This window comes from Schistocerca americana, chromosome 7 (assembly GCF_021461395.2).
Source record: "Schistocerca americana isolate TAMUIC-IGC-003095 chromosome 7, iqSchAmer2.1, whole genome shotgun sequence".
NCBI lineage: Eukaryota > Metazoa > Arthropoda > Insecta > Orthoptera > Acrididae > Schistocerca > Schistocerca americana.
Window position 1 is genome coordinate 428,532,371 of NC_060125.1, and position 17,781 is coordinate 428,550,151.

General features: G+C 42.5%; 1 protein-coding gene across 1 annotated transcript in view; it reads left to right on the forward strand.

Moving 5' to 3' along the window:
* LOC124622422 (venom carboxylesterase-6-like) overlaps nt 1-17,781 on the forward strand; it is an 86,210-nt gene that overhangs the window by 57,559 nt on the left and 10,870 nt on the right. Inside the window, exons 8-9 of the mRNA XM_047148115.1 lie at nt 9,224-9,353; nt 16,221-16,353. Coding sequence (XP_047004071.1) covers nt 9,224-9,353; nt 16,221-16,353 — 263 coding nt within the window. The remainder of the gene's footprint in view (nt 1-9,223; nt 9,354-16,220; nt 16,354-17,781) is intronic.

Below are 17,781 nucleotides of genomic sequence, written 5' to 3' on the forward strand. Positions count from 1 at the left end.
CTTGCTTACACTAATTATAGATATTGTAAAACACATTCAACACAAAATTTTGAAATATTTACGAAATTATGACAATTGGCTTTCTTAGGCATCAGTCTCTTCGCCAGTGGATGTCTGATGTGTTATTTGTTAGTTTGTAATTATATCACAAGGAAATAAATTATCTTATGTTATCCGACTGTCTGTCTGTCTGTCAGTCCGTCTGCTAATACTACTTTCTCTTAGGACTGGGCAGACGTGTCAAGTTGAAAGTTACGTCACTTCCTAAGGTCTAAGGTCTCTTGGCGCTGTAACAAACGCACGCTTCTAAATTAATAGACTCGAATGATACAGCTATTTATGTCACATATTTTTATACTCGCAAACTCACTGATCAAAACCTATAGTGTACTTCACTTTAACCAAGAGTCTTGAAATCTGGCAAGCAGCAAGATTTAATAATGAAAGTAAAGGAAAAATCCTTGTTAATTCGTATGTAAAACATATGAATATTTCTCATTATCTCTCATCCGTCTGTGTGTCTGTCCCCCCGTCCTTTTTTCTCAGGAACGGGCAACATTTCAAGTTGAAATTTATGTCTCATGCAGTCAGTCGCGGAAACTTTGAGCTCCATTTTACCAGGTTTTGAAAATATTGGACGCTAGGTAAATCACACATCACAACAGACCTTTTACATGTATATTGAGTGCTTGGAAAAGTGAAAATGTATATTAACTACGTCCTTTGTTTTGTCATCAGTCTCCTGACTGGTTTGATGCGCCCCGCCACGAATTCCTCCCCTGTGCTAAACTCTTCATCTCTTGCAACCTACGTCCTCAATTATTTGCTGGATGTATTCCAATATCTGTCTTCCTCTATTTTTTGAACTCTACAGCTCCCTCTAGTTCCGAGGAAGTCATTCCCTCAACAGATGTTCTATCATCCTGACCCTTCTCTTTATCTGTGTTTTTCACATACCCCTTTCCTCTCCAATTCTGCGAAGAACCTCCTCATTCCCTACCTTATCAGTCCACCTAATCTTCAACATTCGTCTGTAGCACCACATCTCAAATGTTTCGATTCTCTTCTGTTCGGGTTTCCCACAGTCCATGTTTCACTATCATACGATTCTGAACTCCAGACTTACATTCTCAGAAATTTCTTCTTCAAATTATGGCCGATATTTGATACTAGTAGACTTCTCTTGGCTAGGAATGCCGTTTTTGCCACAGTTAGTCTGCTTCTGATGTCCTCCTTGCTCCGTCCGTCATTGTTTTTTTTACTGACTGGGTAGCAGAATTCCTTAACTTTACCTACTTTGTGACCATCAATCGTGATGTTAAGTTTCTCTTTTTTAACATTTCTACCATCGTCTTTCTTCGATTTACTCTCAGTCAATATTGTGTACTCATCAGACCGTTAATTCCGTCCAGCATGTCATATAATCCTTCTTCACTTTGGCCGGCCGAAGTGGCCGTGCGGTTAAAGGCGCTGCAGTCTGGAACCGCAAGACCGCTACGGTCGCAGGTTCGAATCCTGCCTCGGGCAGGGGACTAATGACCTCAGCAGTTGAGTCCCATAGTGCTCAGAGCCATTTGAACCTTCTTCACTTTCTCTCAGAATAGCAGTGTCATCAGCGAATCGCATCATTGATTTCCTTTCACCTTGAATTTTAATTCCACTCCAGAAGCTTTGTTTTATTTCCATCATTGCTCACTCGATGTACAGACTGAACAGTAGGGGCAAAAGGCTACATCCTTGTCTTACATCCTTTTTAATACGAGCACTTCGTTCCTGGTCGTCCTCTCTTATTATTCCCTTTTGGCTGTTGTACATATTATATGCGACTCGTCTCTCCCTATAGCTCACCCCTACGTTTTTTCAGAATTTCGAACATGTTTCACCATTTTACATTGTAGAGCGCTTTTTCCAGGTCGACAAATCCTATGAGCTTGTCTTGATTTTTCTTTAGTCTTGCTTCCATTATTAACCGCAACGCCAGAATTGCCTCTCCCGTGCCTTTACTTTTCCAAAAGCCAAACTGATCGTCGTCTATCGCATCCTGAATCTTCTTTTTCGTTCTTCTGTATATTATTTTTGCAAGCCACTTGGGTACATGAGCTGTTAAGCTGATCGTGCGATAATTCTCGCACTGGTCAGCTCTTGCCGTCTTCGGAACTGTGTGGATGATGCTTTTCCGAAAATCAGATGGTATGTCTCCTGACTCATACATTCTACACACAAACGTGAATAGTCGTTTCGTTGCCACTTCCCCCAATGAGTTTAGAAATTCTGATGGAATCTTACCTATCCCTTCTGTCTTATTTGACCTTCATGTCACCAAAGCTCTTTTAAATACTGATTCTAATACTGGATGCCCCATTTCTTCTAAATCGAATCATGTTTCTTCTTCTATCACATCAGACTAATCTTAACCTTATGGAGGCTTTCAATGTATTCTTTCCACCTATCCGCTCACTCCTCTGAATTTAACAGCGGAATTTCCGTTCCACTCTTGATGTTACCACCCTTGCTTTTAATGCCATCGAAGATTGTTTTGACTTTCCTGTATGCTGAGTCTGTCCTTGCAACAATCACTTATTTTTCTATGTTTTCACATTTTTCCTGCAGCCATTACGTCTTAGGTTCCCTGCACTTCCTATTTATTTCATTCCTCAGCGACTTGTATTTCTGTATTCCTGAGTTTCCCGGAACATTTTTGTACTTCCTCCTTTCATCAATCAACTGAAGTATTTCTTCTGTTACCCACGCTTTCTTCGAAGTTACTTTCTTTGACCCTATGCTTTTCTTCCCAATTTCTGTGATGGCCCCTTTTAGAGATGTCCATTCCTCTTCAACTGTACCGCCTATAGAGCTATTCCTTATTGCTGGATCTGTTGCCTTAGAGAACTTCAAGTGTATTTCGTCATTCCTCAGTACTTCCGTATGCCAGTTCTTTGCGTATTAAGTGTTCCTGACTAATGTCTTAAACTTCAGCCTACTCTTCATCGCTACTATATTTTGGTCTGAGTCTATATCTACTCCTGGGTACGTCTTACAATCCAGTATCTGATTTCGGAATCTCTGTCAGACCATGATGTAAAAAAACTGAAATCTTCCCGTATCAACCGGCCTTTGCCATGTATACCTCCTCCTCTCGTGATTCTTGGACAGCGTATTCGCTATTACTAGCTGAAACTTGTTACAGAACTCAATTAGTCTTTCGCCTCTCTCATTCCTTGCCCCATGCCCGTATTCTCACGCAACCTTTTGTTCTACTCCTTAGGCTTCAACTGCATTCCAGTCCCCTACGACTATAAGATTTTTATCCCCCTTTACATACTTTATTACTCTTTCAATATCCTCATACACTTTATCTCTTTATCTGCAGCTTGCGACGTCGGCATATATACCTGAACTATCGTTGTCTGTGTAGGTTTGCTGTCGATTCTGATAAGAAGAACCCTGTCACTGAACTGTTCACAGTAACACTCTCTCTGCCCTACATTCCTATTCATAATGAATCCTACTCCTGTTATAGCATTTTCTGTGCTCTTGATATTACCTTATACTCATCTGACCATAAATCCTTGTCTTCTTTCCACTTCATCTCACTGACCCCTACTATATCTATATTGAGCCTTTGCATTTCCCTTTTCATATTTTTTAGTTTCCCTACCACGTTAAAACTTCTGACATTCTACGCCCCGACTGGTAGAACGTTATCCTTATTATGATTATTCAACTATGTCCTATTATAACAAAATTTCAATTTTAATGCTGGTACAAAGTAATACTCTCATTCAGAATAGCTTTTGATCAGTCTTAAGAAACAAATACTTCTTCCTTTATCTAATGTTACGGGTAAATTTAGATGGTGCGAGAAGCGAATTAAGTATTAGCAAGAAGGAAAAAAACAGTGTTAATTCAGTATGCAGGTTTAATTTAAAACTTCAAGATACCTGTATCGCTCTGGTATTGTTCAACTTAAATCACTGTCACCAGAAGCTCTCTTTACTGCCAAAGCAATTAAGGATAATCACGGGCTTAAGAGCTTGTAGGAAGTTGGAAGACAACTGAAATACTAATCAGAAAGCACAGAGATAATAAAACGCTTATTTTAGTACAAAATAATGCAAGTAGGTGGAGCAGCAGTTATTTGAAACAAAAGTAGTGACTGGTACAACGATACCCTCAAAGGTAAAAAGTTACGCTGATTGATGGTGCTAAGATCCAAGGTCTCATGGCAGTGTAATAAATGTAAGCTTCTAACTCAATGCAATCAATAGACACGTTTATTTATGTCACATAGTTTGATACTTGCAAACTCATCCACTAAAACGAGGGATGGTCTATGACCGTACACGAGAAACGCGCAACGGTAAGGCAAATTCTCGATAATTTTTGAAGTCCTCCTGAGAAACTGTCGGCGGTGCTGCGCTCTCTGAGCGACTGCAAGAAACTGTTCAACTATTGAACAAGGAAGCTTTGAGCTTCACGAGTCGTAATCGTTATCTTCCGTATGAGCAAGGAAGAATTTCAAATTGCTCTTTCTACATTGGTGTGAAGTGTACAACCTTCACGAATTTTTATTGACTAATAATATATTTTTCAGAAGAAAAAAATTGTAGAATGATCATATAATTGTTATTTAAGAAAAACGCAGAACTCGCACAAAACAAAAACTTTATTCTTTTTAAAAGAAAGAAAAACCATTACGCTCTCCTCACGTACGTACACTTAATCAACAGAAAATGCTCTAACTTATTATGCGCAGAAACTCCTACATAGATTTACTTATTACAGACAAAAAGAAGTGTTAGCCACTAGAGCGCATTTTTACTTCCAGTTATAGCACTAGCGTCGATTTGCGATTAGAACCAGTTGGATTTTTAGTCTGCTGCTGTATTTACGAACTGCCAGCATGGTAGCAACTGCACATACTTCGTCTCTTTTAATCCGAGCCTAGCTATTAGTGAGTTGTGTAGATGCTGCTGTAACTCCTTCGCTGCCTTGTTAGCCCACTTTCCTTTGTATACGGTTAGAATTAGCTTCCTGATCTTTGGAATAACTTTAGAAAGACAAGAATAGATTTCAGCAGGAATTTCAGTGTTGAGAATTAAAATGGCTTAAGTACACTCAAAAATTTGTTGAAAATTGGCCACTCGTCAGTCTTTATCATATGTGTAGGAAGAGTTTCACTAAAAGTTAACTTAATATTTTGATTTGCCCTATCCTGTAGAAAACAAATTCTGTGCAAAACAAACTTAATATCTGTATTATCAATTTCTGCTTATTTGAGTCAATCTTCAGAGGACGTAGAAACTTAGAAGTAAGGCATATAACTTGGACTTATTTCAGTTTAATATATATAATCGTTTACGGTCTAACTAAAACTTTTTGTAACAGATATGATTTTTTCAAGTTACAATTTTATCTCTAATACAACCCAACAAAAATTAAAATGACCAATACTCCAAGGATGGAAAAATACGTGTAAGAAATCGACCAACGTATGTTCCTGTCAGACTGAGATCTATAATTCTGGTAAGCAAGGAAGACCTTATGTATTTGCTCAATGAAATTTAGCATTCAGCAATCTCAAACAATATCTTTTATGAAAAATACTTTGCCCCAAATCATTACGATCGAAACCAAAGTGACGTGGAGGACCATAAACATCTCAGGTATCAAAGCCTGGAAATGAGTATTTCAAAACCTTACACCACCAGAAATTATTATTTTTGACCTTTAACTTCTTGGAGGGTTAAACTCCTCCCCTGCCGTGTCGTTTCCGTGGTATTTGTTCCGGACACAACGTATTGGACAAGCGATGAATATGACGGTCGCTGAACTCTAAATTTCACTAAATCAGTACAATCCTCCCTTGTTATCGGTTGCACCTACTTCATCTCACAAACAATCCATTGCATTCAAACGCTCAACTTCGAATCCCTTTCTGTATTCCCAGGCCGTAAAACACTTCGCTTAAAGATCTCTTGTAAGCGTAGCAAAGCCACACACATATGCCTTAAATGCTTGAGGTACGCTTGAAAGATGGCTGTCCTACTTGCTAAAATTTTTCTGAGTATGCAGTGGGTCACGAATATGAGTTAATTTGCAAATCTGGTAAATGTTCTCAAAGCCTTGTAATATCGCTTTAGCCGGCCGGAATGGCTGAGCGGTTCTAGGCGCTTCAGTCTGGAACCGCGCGACCGCTACGGTCGCAGGTTCGAATCCTGCCTCGGGCATGGATGTGTGTGATGTCCTTAGGTTAGTTAGGTTTAAGTAGTTCTAAGTTATAGGAGACTGATGACCTCAGCTGTTAAGTTCCATAGTTCTCAGGGCCATTTGAACCATTTGAATATAGATTTAACATTCCCTTTATGATCATGAACACTGTAACTACACTACTGGCCAGAGATTCTGGTCAGAGAGGTTAGTTTTACTTTTATAGAGCGTAGCAGTTTGTCAATACGTATTGGACAGTCTGGCTATGTAGTTGCTTTGAGAAAGGTAGAAGCTGGCCTGCCGTGTGGTGGAGGCAGCATTATTTCAAACGGACATTGAAATAATATGTTCAGAAGCAAATTTTGGGGAAAAGAGATTATATGAATGCAGAATTTTTAATATATAATTGTGTAATTTCTTATTGTTGGAATACTGAGTGTGGTTAAGTGTGTTTAAGGTTTGCTGCAGAAATTTTGAAGCATATGAACTTGTCTGGTAGTTGCAGAAGGCAGTTATACACTAGAAAAGTTTTAAGAAATATTTTGCTGATTTCTGTAGTTGTGAGAACGTTATGAAAGGGTGTATTGTTGTTACGACTTAATGAAGCATAGTTGAACTTGGAGGCTCTGTTCTCAGTTATCGGTTGTTAAGTTCAACTCCCCATTTTTCATTCTTTACCTTTATGAACGTGTTTATATAATCGAATTGCACATCGCGAGTTGTATGCTGTGGAAGCATTTTTGTGAAAATTAGTGAGATACCGTATTGCATTGTGCATCGCAAGTATGGTAAATGAACTATCTTTTTTGGTAGTTTCATCATTATCTTAATAATGACAGGTTGCTGAACAGACGAGCGTTCCGTGCGCATAGGTAGGCCAATGAATTTAATTACCATCAAGGTTCATGTCCATTGTAACGCACATTGATTGTCAGAGCGTTATTCGTGAAAGTAATATATCAGTTCATCGGCTTAATAGCTGTAGAAGAGCTCAATAAATTGCTGTCTTGTGAGTTTTCAAGCAGTTCTATCAGAAAATCATATGTGTTAAATACTATATTCATTTGCTTTACAATTACTACAGTCATTGTTTGCAAAACTAAAGTTAAGATTACCTATATGCAGTGCCAACACTTTAAACTGAATTATTTGTTTTGCAGTCAGACAGGATACGTAAATTTCATTGAAAACCGATTGCTTTCTCGCAGACGAATTGTCTGATGTACCGGCTAGTTTAGAAGTATTTACGTTGATCTACGAGGCGGGTTGTTTAAGTAAGTACCGTTTTGCCACATCGCGGCCGCAGCGCTGCGGTCAGCGCCCTGTGCATGCGCACATCCGCTGTCCACGCACCGACGCCATTACAGTCTGATTCTTCCTTGTTTACGTTGTGTATACTGAGTGTTTAAGATGCCTCCGATAATCGTGAGTCCCGCCGACTGCGAAGTACGGGCTGTTAAAGATTTCTTAGTGTTAAAGGCCTAAAAGCGATCGATATTCATCGTGAGAACTGTGCCGTTTACGGAGAAAACATTATTAGTGGTGGAATGGTAAGAAAGTGAGTGAGAGCATTTAAAGATGGGCGCACAGATGTGCATGATGAACAACGTAGTGGGCGTCCTTTAGTCGTTAATACAAGTTTGGTGCAGGAAGTGGACAATAAGATGAGAGGAAACAGACGCTTTACGATTTACTTCTCGCAGGATGACTTTCCTAATGTTTCTCGTAGTGTTTTGTATGGCATTGTGACCGAGCACTTGAATTCCCGAAAATTGTGCGCACGTTGGGTACCGAAAGTGTTGACCGATGTGCACAAAACCAAACGTTTAGACAGTGCATTGACTTTCCTTGAGCGGTACCACAACGATGGTGATAATTTCTTAAGCCAAATTGTTATGGGCGATGAAACATGGGTGGCCTACGTCACACCAGAATCAAAGCAACAGTCCGTGGAATGGTGGCATTCAGATTCACCTAGAAAAGTGAATTAAACAAACAATTTCTGCCCGGAAAATCATGTGGGACAGAAAAGAAGTATTGTTTGTGGAATTTTTGCCTCATAATGAGACAATCAATGCAGCAGCCTACTGTAAGACATTGCACAATCTACGCCGTTCAGTTCAGAACAAAATACGTGGCATGTTGAGCAAGGGCATCGTTTTGCTGCAAGACAATGCCTGTCCGCATTTGGCGAGTCAGACCAAAGTTATCATCACATCTTTTCAAAATGGTTCAAATGGCTCTAAGCACTATGGGACTTAACATCGGAAGTCATCAGTCCCCTACACTTAGAACTACTTAAACCTAACTAAACTAAGGACATCAGACACATCCATGCCCGAGGCAGGACTCGAACCTGCGACCACAGCAGCAGCGTGGTTCCGGACTGAAGCGCCCAGAACCGCTCGGCCAGTGGCCGGCCACATATTTTCGATGAGAAACTCTAGGTCATCCTGTGTATAGCCCCGATCTTGCGCCCAGTGACTACTATCTTATCCTGAACTTGAAGAAACACCTGGGCGGTCTGGAACCGCAAGACCGCTACGGTCGCAGGTTCGAATCCTGCCTCGGGCATGGATGTTTGTGATGTCCTTAGGTTAGTTAGGTTTAACTAGTTCTAAGTTCTAGGGGACTAATGACCTCAGCAGTTGAGTCCCATAGTGCTCAGAGCCATTTGAACCATTTTTGAACCTGGGCGGTCAGCGTCTTCAAGACGATGACGAAATCAAAACAGTGGTGATGCAGTGGTTAACAAGTCAGATGGCAGACTTCTATGAGGAGGGTATTCAAAAACTGCTACAACGTTATGACAAGTGCCTCAATATTGACGGAAATTATGTAGAAAAGTAGATCAAGGTACAGGCTTTCATGTAAAAATAAAATAATTGAGATATCTTAGCAAGTAATTTTTTAATTTCAAAACGGTACTTACTTAAAAAACACGACTCGCATCACGCTGCTACACCCTGTACGAGAGCAACTCCTGGCTGACTGACCTCTTCTGTTGCTGCAGCTGGGGACGGACCAGCACTTCGCCGAGCCGACAGACTCGCTGGTCCGTTACGTGTCGCAGCTGTCCGACCAGCCCGTCTACTACTACTTGTTCGACTACCGCGGCGCCAGCGGCGGTAACACCACCTATGGTACGTAAGCTGCGACACCGGCTGTTGAGCGCTTTGTTTTAAAAGCGGGCGCCAGCGGCGGTAACACCACCTATGGTACGTAAGCTGCGACACCGGCTGTTGAGCGCTTTGTTTTAGAAGCGAGATGATTTTAATAAATTTAAACTTTTCGCAGTTTGTTTTCACGGAACGTATTAATCATCATTAGATGTTTTACGATCACCGCTGGATAAAGCCCTTCTTTACGCTCTCCGCTGCACAACGATCTCCCAGTACACGTCTCCATTCATCTGGATGTACATGGATGCTCGCAAATCACACTGAACTTCCTGGCAGAGGGGTCATCGAACCAGCTTCACAATCATTCTCTTTTATTCCAATCTCGAACAGAGGACGGAAAAAGCGATCACCTGTATCTTTCCGTGCGTTCTGTGGTTTATTTCATTACGATGATCGTTTCTTCCTATGTAGGTCGGCCTCAATAAAATATTTTCGCATTCAGAGGAAAAAATTGGTGATTGAAATTTCGTGAGAACATTCCGATGCAACGAAAACCACCTTTGTTGTAATGATGTTCATCCCAAATCCTGTATCACGTCCGTCAAAATTTCTCCCCTATATCGCGAGAATACAAAACATGTTGTTCGTCTGTGAACTTTCTCGGTGCACTCCGTTAATCCTACCTAGTAAGGATTCCAGACCGCGCAGCAGCACTTCAAAAGAGGACGGCCAAGTGTAATGTAGGCAGTATCTTTAGTAGATGTGTTACATTTTTTATGTGTTCTGCCAATAACACGCAGTCTTTGGTTTCTCTTTCCTACAACATTTTCTATGTATTCTTTCGAATTTAAGTTGTTTGTAATTGTAATTCCTAGGCATTTAGTTGAATTTACGGCCTTAAGATTTGACTGATTTATCGTATAATTGAAGTTTGACGGATTCCTTTTAGCTCTCATGTGGATCACCTCACACTTTTAATTTTTGATTGCGTCTGTAATTACATGTTCAACTCTACTCTGTTCGCTGACACATTTTATTGTTATTCCTATTTTTTCGTGTAAATCCCATCAGGCATCTAGCATTTAAAGACCATACCACACTGTTATAAGACAAACTACATAAACACTGCAAACTTTCGCTCTCATCAGCATAAGAAGTTTAGTTTTGAAAGTAATATTTGGCTTACCAAAACAAGCACCGCATTTCTTTGTTAAGTGAGACGCAAAAAGTGTCCTAGGAGTCTGAAGAAACCTTCGTCTGGAGAATGAGACAGATGCCTTGCGAGAACTAAGAATTTGATTACTATCTAGCTATGTAGTATACCTCATGTTGCATGGCATATGTTGCTTGTCTTAGTTTAGATTAGTTACAAGAAGTGGTTTCTATATACACTGTCCAGTCACAAAAATGTGACCAATTGTTAAAAGCCTGAAACTTTTTGCAGCGCGGACAGCTTCCGGACCTGCAGGAAGAGAGTCAGTGAGATTCTTGAACGTACCGACTGGGATGTCGAGCTGTGGAGTCACGCCAACTCCAGGGCCGTGGCCAGATGCGCTATTTTTTTCGGTTGAGGTCCCATGGTGCAAACAGCCCGATCGATGTGCTCGCACAAACTCATAAATGGGTTTAAATCCGGGGAACTGGTGGCCCGGGTAACATGATAAACTCATCCTGGTGCCGTTCAAACCACTCACGTACACTGCGAGTTGTGTGACATGTCGTACTGTCGTGCTGGTAGACGTCATCGAGGGAGGAAGAACAAACTTTATGTAGGGATGCTCATCATTCCCCAGGGATAAATGCATACTTGTGTTGATCCATTGTGCCTTCCAGAATGACGAGCTCACGGAATGCCACGAAAATATTCCCCGGGTGATGAAGCCCCCTCCACCTCCTCTTGTTTCCAGATGTTTCACTCAGTACACTCCAACGGCCTTTTGTACAATGATGATGCTGATGATGATGATGAGGTTCCATACTCCGAGGAGCGTAAGGGACGATGCGGGAAACCCGCACAGCTCTACTAGGCAAGGCCCTGGTGGAGGTGGTTTCCCATTGCCTTCCTCCGACCGTGTGGGGATTAATGATGATGATGATGGTGATACAAGAACAACCACTCACCTCAAGGCAGGAAAAATCCCTGACCCCGCCGAGAATCGAACGAGGGACCCTGTGCGCGGGAAACGAGAACGCTACCGTTGGATCTTTAAATGTGATTCCCCTGAAAAGGCCACGTGTCACCGATCAGTTGACGTCCAATTGCGGTGTTGGCTTGCAAATTCCAGCCTTCACCAACCATGAACGGCAGTCATCATGGGTGTGTTCACCAGGCGCCTGCTGCGGAGGCCCGTAGCCAGCAATGTTCGGCGATCGGTCGTTGAGAAGGCACTCCCTTTAGCCCCTTTGTTGATCTGGGCAGTCAGTTGCTCATCCATCCACCCGTACACATCTCCGCAGTTCTTGTTCACGCCTGTCACCTGGGACCTTTCGTGCACAACAGTTTCTGTTAGCGCCAATTTACTATGCGTGAGATACTTAAGCCACAGCGTACAGTTTATAAACTCAAACCTTTTGGGAAATGCTTCAGCCCCCGGCTAAAATGCCAGTGACCATGCCATTTAGGACGACAGACACATCACTTCGTTCCGGCATTACGACAGCGACTGCACTGTTTTCCACGTCATCATGAGACACTTTATATCCCCTCCACTACTAGTGCTAACATCTGCCGTCTGTGACTGGTTATTGCATGTTGAAGTGGAATATAGGAGACGATCACATTAATGTCGCTGGGCCGTGTACGTTGGTATTTCCTGTGAGTTTTTTGGTTGTGAATTAGTTCGTTAAATAATCAGTAAGTGCGTTCTTTCATTAGGCGATGTAATTGATAATCCTTCAACACTGTAACAAAATCAGCACAGGCATTTTACACTGTAAAAAGCGATGAGTCTTTTACAGAGTGTTGTACACTCATGTTCATAAATTAAGGATAATTGCAGAATGTGGTGCCACACAACGTGACACTACACAAAATTGGCGCTAATAGCATAGACACATAGGGAACACACACGACACATACCTGATACCTGTAAGTCCACGATATTAAGTTGAGAAAACCGTCCCGAAATACATATGCTACAAAACGCCACTGTTTCCTGCTCATGTACCCCGATATCAATATGGGATATGATCACCATACACACGTACACAGACCGCACAACGGGTTGGCATACTTTGGATCAGGTGGTCGAGGAACTGCTGGTGTATAGACTCCCATTCTTGCACCAGTGCCTGTTGGAGCTCATGAAGTGTCCTAGGGGTTTGGAGACGTGCAGCGATACGTCGACCGAGAGCGTCCCAAACGTGGTCGATGGGATTTAGGTCTGGAGAACAGGCAGGACACTCCATACGCCTGATATCTTCTGTTTCAAGGCACTCTTCCACGATGGCAGTTCGGCAGGGGCCGTGCATTATCATCCATCAGGAGGAAGGTGGGACCCACTGCACCCCTGAAAAGGCGGACATACTGGTGCAAAATGACGTCACGATACACCTGACCTGTTACAATTCCTCTGTCAGAGACATGCAGGGGTGTACGTGCACTTATCATAATTACCCCCCCCCCCCCACACACACACTATCAAATCGCGACCTCCATACTGTTCCCTTTCAAGGACATTAAGGAGTTGGTACAGGGTTCCTGGTTCACGCCAGATGAAAACCTGGCGAGAATCACTGTTCAGACTATACCTGGACTCGCCCATGAACATAATCTGGGACCACTGTTTCAATGACCATGTACTGTGTCCTTAACACCAGGCTTTACGGGCTCTCCTCTGACCAGGGATCAGTGGAAGACACCTTGCAGGTCTCCAGGCAAATAACCCATGTCTGTTCAGTCGTCTGTATACTGTGTGTCTGGAGACATCTGTTCCAGTGGCTGCGGTCAGGTCCGGAGCAAGGCTACCTGTAGTACTTCGTGGCCGTGTGCAGGCACTGATGGTGGGATATCAATCTTCTGGTATTGTTGTACACTGTGGACGTCCCGTACTATAGCGCCTGGACTGGGTTCCTGTCTGCTGGAATCATTGCCATAATCTTGAGATCACACTTTGTGGCACACGGAGGGCCCATGCCTCGACCTGCTGTTTTTGACCAGCCTCCAGTCGCCCTAGTATTCTACCCCTCATAACGTCATCAATATGTGTTCTTTGAGCCATGTTTAGCACACAGTCACCATTAGCATGTTTGAAAACGTCTGCACACTTACTCGCTGCACCGTACTGTGACATGCACCAACACACCTCTTCGTATGTGGACTGCTGCCAGCGCCACCGTGCCACGATCGCAGATCAAATGCACCGCATGGTCATACGCCTAGGTGATTTAAACCCGCAAACCGCCCACCAGAACGTGGTCTCACCATGTATCAGCATTATCAAAAAATGGTTCAAATGGCTCTGAGCACTATGGGACTTAACTTCTAAGATCATCAGTCCCCTAGAACTTAGAACTACTTAAACCTAAGTAACCTAAGGACATCACAAACATCCATGCCCAAGGCAGGATTCGATCCTGCGACCATAGCGGTAGCACGGTTCCAGACTGTAGTCAGCATTATCCTTAATTTGTGACCATGAGTGTATTCAAGGGGTGTAAAAGACGAAATTTGATGTAACAAGACAAGTCCTAATCAGAGGGTTCAGATATATAAGAAAATTTGTTTTATCGCCATAGAACGCATGAGAAATGAATATCAAAACACGTTATATGATTTAATTGAATCACGGAGGAAGAATGTCAAGAATTTGAGCAAGAAACTTCTTTATACCCATTTCAACATATTAGTCATCTTTCAAAGGATGAATTCGTCCTCAACCAAAATATAGTACTATTACATAAACTATGGCTTTGTGTAAAAGAAATCATTCACTTTCCGTGAGAGAAATATTCGTGGAAAGAATCTGACACTTTACACTATTAACATAGGTCCGATCTTACGGAATAGGTTCTCAGATGTATGAGTGTTGGAAGACTTTTTATATTATAGGAGGCAATACGTTGTCCTGGACGGTAAGTGTGCGTCGAAGACAAAAGCATCGTCGAGAGTGCCCCAGGCAAGTGTGGCAGGACCACTGTTGTTCAGTATAGACGTATGTGATCTGACGGATAATCTATGCAGGCTTTAAGACTGCTGATGACGTTACAGTGCCCGGGAAGTGTCATCAGAGACTGACTGTACAGGATTTTCTATTTGGTAAGATGAATGGAAGCTTGTTATGAATGTGGCAAAATGTAAATCAATGAGCCGGCCGCAGTGGCCGCTACGGTCGCAGGTTCGAGTCCTGCCACGTGCATGGATGGGTGTGATGTCCTTAGGTTAGTTACTTTTAAGCAGTTCTAGGTTCTAGGGTACTGATGACCTCAGATGTTAAGTCCCATAGTGCTCAGAGTCATTTGAACCATTTTTAAAACAATGCAGATGTGTGCGAAAAACAATCCTACAATTTTCGAATACAATTTTACTTTTGTGCTGCTTGCTACAGTCACTTCGATCAAGCATTTAGGCGTAATGTTGCAAAGCGACATATTATGCAACGACCACGTAATGTCAATTGTTAGGAAGACGAATGATTGATTTCAGTTCACGTTTGATGGAGACTGCGTAGAGAACACTTTCGTGACCACTTCTGGGTACTGCTCAAGTCACTGAACTCCTCATCAGGTCAGAGGTCGGATTAAAGGAAGACACCGAAGCAATTCAGAGATGTATGGCTATATCTATTACCGGTAGATTTGATCAACACACATGTTCTACGGAAATGCTACGTGATTTGAAACAGAAATCCCTGGAGTGATGAAGGCGTTCTTATCGCTAGAAAGTATTGAGAAAACTTAGAGAAGGACATTTGTGACAGGCGGCAGGATGGTACTACTGCCAATAAACACATTACGCGCAAAGACTGCGAAGACAAGAGTGATCGTGGATCGTACACAAGCATGTAATCGTTTTTCCCTCAGTCCATTTGAAAGTGAAACAGAAAAGGGTAGGGCGAACAGCAGTACAAGGTACCCTCCACCGTACCTGTAAGGTGGCTTGCAGAATACGTACCGGTATGTAGAAATAAACGGACAAGTAGACAAGTCGGCTGGAAGAACTCGTAGCTGGAGGAGGCAAGTTACATTCTCTCTGGAGCAAAAGTAGTTTCGAAAACTGCTCCACATTTATTAAACCTGAAGTCAGTGAGTGAACTTTGTGATTAGGTAAATCATTTTACATTACGGTAGACGTACAAGAATTCCGAAAGGACATACCCCTGAGAGAGGGTGATAATATAAACAATTAAACCCTGATATGGTATGCAGTTCTGTTGTGATCTGAAATTCTTTCATGGTTTTTCTTTTTCAATCGCTCTAATGGTCAAACGCCTCTCATTTAAATAACCCCATTGGAATAATCTATGTAAGCCTATCACCGATAAAAAAATGGTTCAAATGGTTCTGAGCACTATGGGACTCAACATCTGTGGTCATTAGTCCCCTAGAACTTAGAACTACTTAAACCTAACTAACCTAAGGACATCACACACATCCATGCCCGAGGCAGGATTCGAACCTGCGACCGTAGCGGTCACGCGGTTCCAGACTGACGCGCCTAGAACCGCACGGCCACATCGGCCGGCCTATCACCGATATACTGTACGGACATTTTTACGTGATTGACATATGTCTTCATGTGCAAGTAATTTTTTATGGTGATGAATACGTTTTTGCTAATGGATGAAGGTCTCCACTTAGATTTACAAAATGCTGTACGAAGTTAATATATCTCACACTATTTGCTTTGTTCGCAAGCTGGTGTTACTATAAAGCAATTATCTCTCATAGGTACCCCTCACGCAGCGGAAACGAAATTCCTGTTCCTTAACACCGCCAGCACTGTAGAGTGGGACCCGAACACTCTGGAGGGTGCTTTGAGACAGAGGATGGTTGACACTTGGAGCAACTTCATAAAGTTTGGGTGAGTATACAAAATAAGGTATTATCAAGAACTGCATGACAGGTAAATTTACTACTATATTCCCTGCTTATCTCCGCTAACTTTATGTAAATGGTCGCCTTGCATCGAAGAAAACATTGTTATACACCGGTCAGAATCACCAGATCGGGTTGTTGGCTGAGGTTTATCGCGGTACTAGGGATTGGGAGTTTTGTTAAATTCTGTAGGTTAAGAGCAGTGATTAATCAAAAAAATAAATACTGAATACTTCAATATTATTCACTCAGTACTGTAAGATTATTTACTCTGTTAAATATTGTGGGCTAGCATGAGACTCTGAAATAACGCAGCACCACGATAACATAGGTACGGACATTGACTATTCCGAAGTGCGCACAAAATAATATTTTATACACAGCGCGCGACTCACCGCCTCCTAACACATAGTTCGCGTGGTGCTGCTATTATGGAGAGAAAATATGAGTGCTTTTACCCAAACCATAATGATTAATTTGGTTCTCAGGTGCTACTGGTCATTTATGTACCAACTTTCACAAGGAAACTGAGATATTTTTTATGCTTATTAAACGGAATATTTTTCTGTATTTACTATTCGTTATCTGCAAGGCAAAAGCTGAGGAGAATCTCATCTGCCGTTATGTGGCCAATCTTAAATATACTAACTCATTCAGTACGAAAACATTAATGAATGGAATTTGTCTTTACTTTGCTAGCTTTGAAACTCCTGGAAATTGAAATAAGAACACCGTTAATTCATTGTCCCAGGAAGGGGAAACTTTATTGACACATTCCTGGGGTCAGATACATTACATGATCACACTGACAGAACCACAGGCACATAGACACAGGCAACAGAGCATGCACAATGTCGGCACTAGTACAGTGTATATCCACCTTTCGCAGCAATGCAGGCTGCTATTCTCCCATGGAGACGATCGTAGAGATGCTGGATGTAGTCCTGTGGAACGGCTTGCCATGCCATTTCCACCTGGCGCCTCAGTTGGACCAGCGTTCGTGCTGGACGTGCAGACCGCGTGAGACGACGCTTCATCCAGTCCCAAACATGCTCAATGGGGGACAGATCCGGAGATCTTGCTGGCCAGGGTAGTTGACTTACACCTTCTAGAGCACGTTGGGTGGCACGGGATACATGCGGACGTGCATTGTCCTGTTGGAACATCAAGTTCCCTTGCCGGTCTAGGAATGGTAGAACGATGGGTTCGATGACGGTTTGGATGTACCGTGCACTATTCAGTGTCCCCTCGACGATCACCAGTGGTGTACGGCCAGTGTAGGAGACCGCTCCCCACACCATGATGCCGGGTGTTGGCCCTGTGTGCCTCGGTCGTATGCAGTCCTGATTGTGGCGCTCACCTGCACGGCGCCAAACACGCATACGACCATCATTGGCACCAAGGCAGAAGCGAC